Source organism: Pterocles gutturalis, unplaced genomic scaffold (assembly GCF_000699245.1).
Source record: "Pterocles gutturalis isolate BGI_N339 unplaced genomic scaffold, ASM69924v1 scaffold9678, whole genome shotgun sequence".
Lineage (NCBI taxonomy): Eukaryota > Metazoa > Chordata > Aves > Pterocliformes > Pteroclidae > Pterocles > Pterocles gutturalis.
The window spans coordinates 1-10,682 of record NW_010125569.1 but is presented as its reverse complement, the minus strand read 5'-3'; the positions used below and the strand labels follow the sequence as shown (position 1 = coordinate 10,682).

The 10,682-nt window shown below is 41.3% G+C and overlaps 1 protein-coding gene across 3 annotated transcripts; it reads right to left on the bottom strand.

Moving 5' to 3' along the window:
• Nucleotides 1-395: 395 nt before the first annotated feature.
• LOC104458684 (chromosome unknown open reading frame, human C11orf54) lies at nt 396-9,498 on the bottom strand. Of its 3 annotated transcripts, XM_010078609.1 has the most exons (8): nt 9,359-9,498; nt 7,157-7,255; nt 6,175-6,248; nt 5,305-5,406; nt 4,153-4,329; nt 3,285-3,434; nt 2,581-2,697; nt 396-569 (listed from the first exon to the last, which is right to left on the bottom strand). In XM_010078609.1, the coding sequence occupies exons 1-8, from the start codon at nt 9,414-9,416 to the stop codon at nt 396-398; spliced, it is 951 nt and encodes a 316-aa protein (XP_010076911.1). In that variant the 5' UTR covers nt 9,417-9,498. The 3 variants fall into 3 exon arrangements, with proteins under 3 accessions (XP_010076911.1, XP_010076912.1, XP_010076913.1); XM_010078610.1 differs by lacking the exon at nt 3,285-3,434 and having other exon boundaries at nt 9,359-9,491; XM_010078611.1 differs by lacking the exon at nt 4,153-4,329 and having other exon boundaries at nt 9,359-9,416.
• Nucleotides 9,499-10,682: the final 1,184 nt, after the last annotated feature.

Here is a 10,682-nt window from a genome sequence, read left to right as displayed (position 1 = left end):
CGCCAGCCAGGTTTACTACTCAGAGCTGCAGCGATTTGCTCTTACAGCGTTATCCTTTGACCAGAAGCTGGTTTAATTCCCCGTTCTAAACATAAATTCACATCTGGTTCCTCATCATCAGCTACAACCATGGAGGAGTGCAATCAAATAGCAAAAAACCCCACAATTAATCCTATTGCAATTACTGGTAAAATTCAGTCAAAACCATTTCAGTTACATGTACACTCAACTTCTCCCTTTAACAAAATTAAAAAGTCAGCAGTTTACTGCTCTCGTATTTATTATTGACTCTGATAAATGTACATAATTGAAAGTGGTATAAAAATCAGCATTTGTATTTAAAAAAAAAATTAAATTTCTGTGTCTCCTGCCCAGCCTCCCCGTTTACCGCCCGCTCAGTCCCTCCCGACCAGGTGCGTCTCCTGGGGCCTGTCGATGCGGAAGAGCAGCTCTGCGGGCAGGAGGTACCCCAGGTACTGCACGCTCTCGGGGCTGGTGTCGTGGTGGTAGTGCCCTCCTTCCCCGTGGTGGCTGAAGCAGTGGGTGTGCTCCACGCGCAGATCAAAGCCCTGTCACCAGAGAAAGGCCTGTCAACACCCACTCATGGGAACAGTAAAAGTGCTGAGAGAGTCTCCGCTTTATACCGCCTATTTCCACGGATCTCTCCAACCGTCAGGCAGTGAAAACTTGCAAGATGCTTGTGAAACTAATAAAGACAAAAGATGAGGAGTGGTACAAGACCTTACCATAGGACATCAAAGAGAAAATAATTTTAAAACCCTGACAGCCCCCAACTTTTGGTGTCAATCTCCTAGAGTTTTCCTTTTTCCTTCCTTCCTTCCATTGGGATTCAATAAAGCAGTCACACCAAGGAACCCCTACTGGAAACCAGAACTCCTTTGTACTGAACGCCACAGCCCATGTGATGAAGGGACAATCTCTACTTCAATTCTGAGAGCCAGCTTAAATGAAAATAGAAAGAACAGCAAATAAAATAACAACTATCATACCAAACTGTGAGATCACCCCCACCAGTTTTAAATATCATAAAACCATAGAATGGTTTGGATTGGAAGGGACTTAAAGATCATCTAGTTCCCACCCCCTGCCATGGGCAGGGACACCTCCCAATAGCCCAGGTTGCTCAAAGCCTCATCCAGCCTGGCCTTGACCACCTCCAGGGATGGGGCATCCACAGCTTCTCTGGGCAACCTCTTCCAGTGCCTCACCACCCTTAGCCTAACATTTTTTTTTCCTTATGTCCAATCTATATCTACCCTCTTTCAGTTTAAAGCCCTTGCCCCTTCTCCTGTCACTACAGGCCCTGGTAAAAAGTCTCTCTTCATCTTTCTTATAAGCCCCCTTTAGGTACTGAAAGGCCGCAATAAGGTCTCCCCAGAGCCTTCTCCAGGCTGAACCACCCCAATTCTCTCAGCCTGTCTTCATAGGAGAGGTCCTTATGGCCCATCTCTGGACCCACCCCAACAGGTCCATGTGTTTTTGGGACCCCAGAGTTGGATGTGCCCCTCCCTCGACGAGCTGGCCACGCCTCTTTTGATGCAGCCCAGGATACAATTGGTTTTCCGGGCTGCAAGAGGATACTAATGAGTAATGCTATGGCATTTGAATGCCATCTTCTACTGTTGTCTCTGTAGTGACCCTCAAACTTTTCCAAAACCATAGGCTTGGCTGAGTGCTGTTGAGCTTGCAGTGGATACAGACAGGAGTAACCCAGCTCCATCCACTACACAAGTTGCATTGGTTCTGAATGGAGCAGCTGTTGATGGCTGTCTTCAAAGTACTCATCAGTTGATTCTGGGAAGATGCACACAATTTAGCCTTAGGACAAAGGCTGCTACATGAAGACATAATAAAGTCACAACATTGAACATATTCAAGCCTACAGCATGTCTCATTTAACTCTGGAAAAAAAAATATTTTTTATTACTTATGACTGCATTGTTACTTATAAAATAGTAATTTTCACGGCTGGTTTCCTGGTTACTTTTAAATAAATAGTCTTCCTAACAATGAACATTTTAATGGCTTTTGAAACCAGATTGTTTTTTATCCTGAATTCTTTGCTGTTGAATTTAGTGCTTGTGAAAGATGCTAGATAACCTTCTAGCATGAGGCTTTGCAGACTTTAATTTTCATCGGCAACTATGAGACACATGCTTCACATATTTTGACACAGCACCAGCAGAAACAGTTCTTATGAAAGTGAACTACATGACCACATGGCTGAACAAGCTTCCACACTCTTGACATTTCTCCTGGTGCGGCCAGCAGTGAATGCAAACTATGCTGCTGGGTTTGGGATGCAAACACTTGCACAGTTGCAATTGGAACTGAACCATGAAGTTCTATCCACTATAAACAGCCGCTAGGTTTCAAAACAGATTGACCTAGTCTCAATTCAAAACAGTGACAGAAATGAGAAGCTTCTATTTCATTACACTGCCTCTGGAAGAGTTTAACACAACGTATACACACTCCTGTTCTTAAAAGGAAAATCACATCCAAGACAAAATTCATTACAAGTCTCAGTTTACACTTAGAAATCAGAAAGAGACTCACTGGATCTCTGGAAACTATTACTGGCTGACAAATCAGTGGAGCCTTCATTTCAAAGAATTTCAGCCAGTTATTCACATCCTCATCGGTATTCAGAGGACAGGCAGAAAATTCTGGAGGCTACAGCAAAAGTTAAAGCTTTATTAGTGAAAGGAAGACACTTGTATCAAGATACTTTTTTTTCTAGCAACTTTCTTTCACTTTTCCCCTCCCCACTGTTCTGTTCACATTCCTTCTTGCCTAAAAGAAGCTCACCAGTGCCCATTACTGTGTTTCTGCCAGAAAAAGAAGTGAACAGAATATTGCTTCTTTCATTGCACAGGTAGTGGGAGAACTGCTGAAGTGAGGATTCTTCTCCTGGTATACTTTAGAAGCTCAGTTATTTTTAAAGTCTATTGCTTCTTGTAAGTATCATCTCAGTTCATGCATTTCACTTCAATTCACTTTACAATAGTTCTACAGTTCTTTAGCTGCCCACGGATTTCAAAAGAAAAGAGGATGGTACTAAGGCCAAGTAATACAGCAGCACTAGTTGTGTAATATCAGTTTTGTAATGTCAGCTCCTTACTTTAAAATACCGCTTATCCTAACAATTTATGCATGCATTTAAAAATACAGAACAAAGTCAAGGCACTAAGATGTTACACCCTGATTTATACTTGTGTTTTCAGAAAGATGAAGAAAGTTATATATTGAGAACAACTTACCATTATGTGAATCTTTGCTTTCCCTTTTTGAATGATAAATGTACCGCCCATCCCAACTGGCTTTTCTCCATAGTGTTTCTCTAAAATTTGTCTCAGACAAGACACAAAGTTAAGTTCCCCAGTTCTTCCATTGGCTTTCACTTCAAGGACCTGGAGAATAAAGTTAATTTGACACTGCTGTCTCCTGCTGCAACAGTCTGCAAAGGTTTGTGAAAGCTGCTCTGAAATTCCCCTAAGCTTATAACCCAAGATTACTTTTTGAAAATGTGAGCTTCCCTGCAAGTGCTGCTCCACTTGCATCCTTCCAGAACCTGACCAACTCTCCTGATTTTCTGTTCAATGCTAGCTTTGCCTGTGAAGGGTCCTGGCCAGCAAGTCGTCTACTCGCACATGAGACAATGATATAAGCAACCCCTTTCTGTCCACCAGCTGGCTTCCACTCTGTTACAAAGAAACTCTTGGAGACAGAAGACCGCTCAGTTTCCATACAGTAGTCAGGTTTTGACCGCTCTGACAACACTGCTTTGTGCTAGCTGTGTTGGGGGAAGCACTTCTACATAAACTAGACAAGTGCCCAGATCTGGTTTACACAAGTATATTGTACAATCATTACATTAAATCATTGCGAGTTTGGACTGCATTTGGATGGATAATTTATAATGGTTTTAGTAAACTAATACTTATCCCTCAAAAATTCAATTGTCTCTCTACCTCCACTAATTCTTCCCCTCATTTACCACCATCAGTTCCTTATGTTTGGATATTTCTTTAATGGAATTACTACTTTACTATTATCACAGTAAACTGATAGGATAACATTCAGCCACAAAGCTCTACAAGCAAAGTCACCTTTGATCCAAGTACATACCTTACCAGGTTGGCCCTCGCTGGCATAAAGGTTGGCCAACAGCCCAAACTCACAGTCAGTATATTTACTGCTGTACTTCTCAAGCAGGCACCCTTTGTCTGCAGGATTTATCTGAGCAATGTAACTCCCATTTACAGCAGGCTTTTTTTCACTCTTAGTTTGAACAATAGGGATAAGCTGAGAATAGGAACATGTAACAATGGTCAAGTAAGTCAATAAGAACAGGTAAGAGTCAGTCAAATGAACTCACATAAATCCAATTTAAGCTTTGGACCATGATCCCAAGAAATAAGCCCCTTCGTCACACAGCTCTGTCTCTCAGGATGAGGTCTGTACCGGTAAGAAAAATGCACTAATACTGTAATGTAATTGAAAACTCCAGAAAAGTTTTACTTTTTCTGGACAGTTAAATTTAATGTTACTTGAACATGAATGCTAGTGTTAAAAAAAAAACCAAAAAAACAAACCCCCCCCAAAAAGAAAAAAAAACCAAACCCAAAAAACCATTGAGATCTGAGGCTTGCATGCAAGTACTGGAATTCTATATAATACTTTCTCAGTGTACAGTAACAACCATTACTATAGTGGCCCAAATTTAATGCTGAGAAGGACTATCTCATCTGCCAATAAATGCATCAAAAGGAGATGGCAAGACCAGAGGTTTCTGCTTAAAAAGACTCAGACTAACCAAAACCTTCACAGGCAGTAGTTTTTGTCTTCTGCCTCTCCTGCAGGTGATCATTTTGTACATGGCATCTTTAACATTTACAATAGTAAACCAAGCCGTCCAAGCGGGCAACAGACAGGGAGTATTTCAAAGGCATTTACCAGTAACTTTGACAAGCATTTCTAAATCTTGTTATTAAAAACTCTGGTCCGCTCTTTGTCAATCAGTTTCAAAAAAATCATGTTTCTTGCACACTTCAAAGCAATCACATGCTTCCTGGAGAAATACAAGTTAAAAATTAATCTTTATTATCTCAATACTATGCACCTCACTGGATGACCCTCATCTGAATTCCTTCTAATGTGCTTTTGGCATGAATGGTATTTATTAAATGTTTTGTTGTACACTGGAAATAGCCAGCATGACAGTGCTCTATTATGATATTTCCATGAATTCATTGAGAACCATCACACTTATTTACTGACCTCAGCATTTACACCAAGAATCTTAGATGAAGCAGCTCCAGCTCCAAGAATGAAAGCTCCAGGCAGTTCTATGTCTTTTGCAACTGTATTTAGATCGTAAACCTGCAAAAGAGAAACAATCCTTTGATTTTGGTGTGGTGCTCTGATTCGGAATTGTCATTCTGTCCACTCTAACCTCTGGATGCATTTAATTCACAATTCCCTCATTAGTATTTTGGATAATTAGGTTGAACACAGTTTGTGAACAATACAACATTTGTTAGTAACAAACTGGGTACATGTCCATTTCTTTCCTGAAAGGCAGTCTACCTGCCTCTTACCCAAAAACTGAATTATTGTTCTTATTGAAGTTTATATTTGTGTGAAATAAAAAATGGAAGGGAATATCAAGACAGGTAGGGTGAGGTGTCAGAAAGGAGGCATGATATTCTTGGAAAAGGACAGTAATGTGAATCCAGTGTTGGCCTGAAAATGCAAATACAGCCGGTTCTTACAAAGAAGCGTGGTTGTGACTTGAAATCACAAGCATGCAGCAAGCCATAAATAAGCATACAGACAAGCCCCTTGTTTAGTAGCTCCTTCCACGGCTCCTGTCACAGATGGTATGTTTACAAATCTGTCTTGTAATTGAGGGCAGAAGAAGATGAACCATCAACCATGATATGCTATTTTTGCTACGTGTAAAATTTCCTCACATAGTCTATGTTCAACACACATCAAAATCAATCTCGTAAAACACTGAAAAGTAAGTGTCTTTCACAAGTGGAATCTTATATTATCCGTTAGTTCTCAGTTTTGTTTATATTTCAACAAGATATCGCTTTTCTTTTGACAAATGTATTAAACCCCACAGCTGCAGGAAAAACTCACTTTTTCTTTCTGTACAACAGGTATGAGGTAAGGAACACCTCCCACATCTGCTATTCTAGGCTTTCCACAGATTCCTGGAAGAATACAGCCAGTTAGCTTGGTAAAATATTTTTTCCTAATAATCTTAAAAGAGCATGCAGTCTAACACACCAAAGAATTGCCTCCTCGAACTTCTGAAACCCTTTGAGAACACTGTGTCCCTAGCATGCTTAGAGAAAGTGTTACACTACTAAGAAGTGCATGGACAATAAGCCCTAAAATGATTCACAGTGGGATTTAATGCTAGGCAATCCATTGTAAAATTGACATTCCCTAAGCACAAAAAAAAAATATTACAAGGGTCAACAAATGCCCTTTGCCAGTTCTCCAGTAAGATGTCCTCACCACACAGTGGAAACACCCACTGGGGCTCCACTTGCAAAATTTCAGCACAGCTGGATGCCCAAGTCTCGGGACAATTAATCCCCACTTATTTGGACATGTATTTTAAGAAGGTGTTTCTTTCACTCCATTGATGACAGAGGGAACTTAGATGAGTAGCACATATGACATGTCTGTCTTCCAGACAGTTAATGTCAAAGACAATGAATCCCATGCAGGAAACGACAGTTTCACTTCACTGACATACACGAATGACAGGAATTTACAAATGAATGCAAGCGCAACTCCTTAGGTTCAGATAGTGACTGGCATGGATCTAAAAAATTCCTCCACCTTCCAGATAACTTAATTTCAAAACCTTTCCAGTACACTAAATAAAGCTTATGAAATAAGTGAGTATTGCAATCATAGGTTAAGAAAAAAAATTATGAAAAATACCCTTGTTCATACATCAAATAGGAAGCAATTCCATAAATAAAATGTAGCTCTCCTCTCATGCACATTCTTTACCTGAAAAACATGTTAAGCTCTCCCAACATCTTTAGAAGACCAACACCAAGCTGGATCAGGTAGAAAAAGCTGATCAGGAATGCTAGGTTACCTTTAGCAGGAAAGTTGAAGGGTTCCTGTGTCAGATCAGGACAGTCTACAACTGAGACTTGAGCATCAGCAAAATTTTCTTTAAGCCCTTTCTGCAAAACTATAATAAAGAATAATGTCAAAATTATTGACAATGAAAAATTACCAAGAGTTTGACAAGTTACTAACACCAATAAATATACCTGTTTAGGCTTTATTTCAGCAAGATACATTGAAGAACTTATGCTTACCCTAAGTAACTCAATTTATTTAAATGCTACTGCCGGTAGGCACTTGTTTCCTGAGTCAGAGCTTCAGAGAAGAGCAAAAGCTTGTTCAGATAATTGTTAGCTACCACATTAATTCATTTTAAGAATTTTAAAAAGCTTTTAACTGAAATACAATAACTGACTGCTCCTAGTAGCACCAGGAAAAGCACAATGTGAAATAACATGGGTAAACTTAAATTCAGCAGTGGTTTTGCTTCACAAGAGCAGACAATTATGATCATGGTCAAATATCACGTGAGAGCAAAAGAGGAAGGAAGTTTTAGCTGAAGTGAAAATCAGTTCTTTAAATATATTAACTAGACTGCTTGCAATATCTTGATTATAATCTCAAACTGTCTCTGCTGTCTGGAAGCTTGTGCTGTCAGAGGATATTGCCTGTCATGTTTACGTTCATGTGGAGATTTTCTGGCAAGTGCCACTGTCAATACAAGATAGATATTGAATGGTGCTGATGGTAATGAACAGCCCCAAATCTAAACTTTGGGGGTTGCTTCATATCAATGTTTTTAGGCTCAGAACCTGCAGTCACTCAAACAACAGGAGGGTTCTGGCTTAGACAAGTGCACTGTTTGAAAACAACTTACAAACCTTAATTGAGTGTGGGCTTGCCTTCACACACACTGCTTCAAATACTGTGTTAAAAGGTCGAAGTTCTTTCATGCCTGGGAGTCTCCTTTGACAGATGTCTCAAACTAAGCAACAGAAAATCCAGTCTGTGTTCTCAAATCAGGCAGTTCCTTATCACTCAGACTTTCCTGTGCCTTTGTTTCCTCCAATCAGGATTTCAGTCGTACCTTACTTCTCAGGAGCAGATTTACCAAGCTGTTGACCATAGGGATCAGTAGAAGGTACTTGGCAGGTTTCTAAATACATCTCAGTGCCTTCTGGTAAGTGGAAAAGGACAATAAAAGGGTACTTCCCAAATTATACTCAAGAGCTGAACAGCAACAAAATTCACAGCTTACAGGAGGTCCTCATGACAGATGGGGGGGGAAAAAAAAAAAGGAAAGTTGTTCATTGTGACTAATTTTTTCTGCTATGGTTTTAAGCTGTTCTACTGCAAGTTCATGCTTTTCTCTGCAGAGCCCACAGGTCTACAGCAGCCCAGGCCTATTGCCCCAGCCTGACAGCGACTGGGTGAGAAAGGCACTGAGAACCACCCGGGGTGCTCCTGGGACCACACTTTCTCAAAGCACAGAAATGTCAAACTGACACACACTTGGGAGAGTGGCAGACTGAACCTGAAGACCTCTCTGAGAGAAAAAACCTTTAGTACCTCTACTGCAGGAGACAGACTGACAGAAGGAATAATGCTGTTCTACTAGGGCAAGGAAAGAAGCTCATGAGCAAGTGGTTGCACCAAGTCACCTCCAGAGGTCCCTTCCAACCTCAACCATTCTGTTATTCTGAGCACATTTTGCAAAGACTTTGTAAAGAAACAAACTAAATGAACTGTTTTCCTGCAGCCTGGTTCCACGGCAATCATAAAAAAATGAGCCAGCTAGGTTCAAGCAGGACGACTTGCATGCTATACTGCATCTTGTCAGCTGTGTTTTGAGTAGTCCTGAAAAGGAAAGAAATACTGGAGGGTAGAGGAGGACAGAGGATCCCATATGTGTAAATAGGTTTGGTCTGTAATTGTCGCACTTTCACAACCCATGCACAAATTTGCAAATGCAGCAGGCAGTTTTAAAGGGTCTGAGAGCCTGTTTGTGTGCTTAAATATCATTGGGGTTTAATGGAGGAGTCATTCATTGTTTGCTTTAAGGAAATAATAGCATATAGAAAAATAGAGCTTTTCTTTACATCTCAGTGTGCTAAGAGCAGGAACATTCTGCATGTATTAGCTGTAGAAAGGTTTTGATAAAGAGTTTCGAGATAAGTTTGAAGAGTACATTATAAGTTTGTAAAAAGTTACATGCTGCATGCCTTACCCCCAGCAAGCTCCTCCAGACTTGGAACATGAAAAGCAAACTTTTCAACTTTGGCCATTTCCTAATTGGTGCTGATTTCTTCAGGTAAGAAATTACAATCTACCACACTGTAGGAGCAACTGATCTGTCAACAAGGATAATAGTTTAATGATTAAAACAGGCTGTTTTCAATATGTTAACTTATTTTTCAGTTTCACTCAAGAATACATAGACAACAGTAGAATTGTAGTTCTGCCATCAAAGGAAAGACTAACAGCTTCAATATTAATGTTAATTTTCTTGTGCGCGTTGGAAGATGTGTCTGTCAGCTCTGCAGCTGGCTCAGAGCATTACATATGCTAGTCCTCAAGCTTACAACTGGGTGTAGGCAAAACACATTGGCAAAACTGAAGGCAGTTCAAGAGACTGGTCAGGAGATTTATCTGTCCTTTGTAAGCCTGGAGTCATAATTTGTTTTTGAAATAAAACTGGGCTTTTCTAAGCACATTAGATGCCTCCTCAGGTCCTTCCTATGTTAATGTTTACTTTTCCAGCATTGGCTATGGTGGACTTTCAACCTCAACTGTGACACAGTCTCCAATTGATTCTGGGCATGTGTTTCCCCTTCCAGAGGGGAACAGGCTAGCAGCAAAACAGAAAACAGCAGCAGCAAGTTCTGCAGTATCAGGCTCAAGTACAGAGCCTGTAACAAAAAGTTTTGTTTGAACATAAGCTTAAGAACCCCTTTACAAATGAACTATATTTTGGTCAGCCTTCCAACAGCAAAGTCAGCTACTAGGGCAAACCTAGGCAGGTGAGAGATGAGTCAGGGTGGGTGGAAAAAAGAAATATAAGGGAAAACTTGAAGACGGAAGAGAAACTTAGCAGTGACACCAAGAAGAGGAAAAACATCTACAGATGTGTCTGCAGAGATTGTATGCCTCAACTGGGGCAACACGAGGAGATTCCATAGGTGGCAGAAAGGCTGCGGGGACAGCAGAGGCATCTGCTCGAGCAGTTAGGATTTGGGGAAGGCGGGATCAGGCAGGGAAAGGGCAGGCGGGCCAGGCGAGACTGGGAGCGCATCCAGCCAGGCAAAGGCAGCGAAGAGCGCTGGAGCGAGGCTGCACTCGAGCGGACATTGCGTTTGGCAGGGCTGCGAGAGGAAAGAAAGGATTTATTCAGGCTGGAGCCACCAGATCGGGGGAGGCTGGGCAGCAGAGGGAAGCAGAGGCAGGGCAGCAGTAACGAGTCCGAACGGTGCAACAAGCCGCTCTCCAGTCTCACACCGAGCGGGAACCGCGCCCTGAGGGGGAGCCCGGACCCTCCGGCTAGAGGCGGGGAG

Excerpts from the sequence above, each read along its gene's own strand:
- LOC104458684 (XM_010078609.1), bottom strand. The coding sequence starts at position 9,416 with ATGGCCAAAGTTGAAAAGTTTGCTTTTCATGTTCCAAGTCTGGAGGAG. Across the intron at positions 7,256-9,358 it reads TCTGGAGGAGCTTGCTGGGG|TTTTGCAGAAAGGGCTTAAA; the intron begins GTAAGGCATGCA and ends TCTTTATTATAG. Across the intron at positions 570-2,580 it reads TAATAGTTTCCAGAGATCCA|GGCTTTGATCTGCGCGTGGA; the intron begins GTGAGTCTCTTT and ends CTCTGGTGACAG.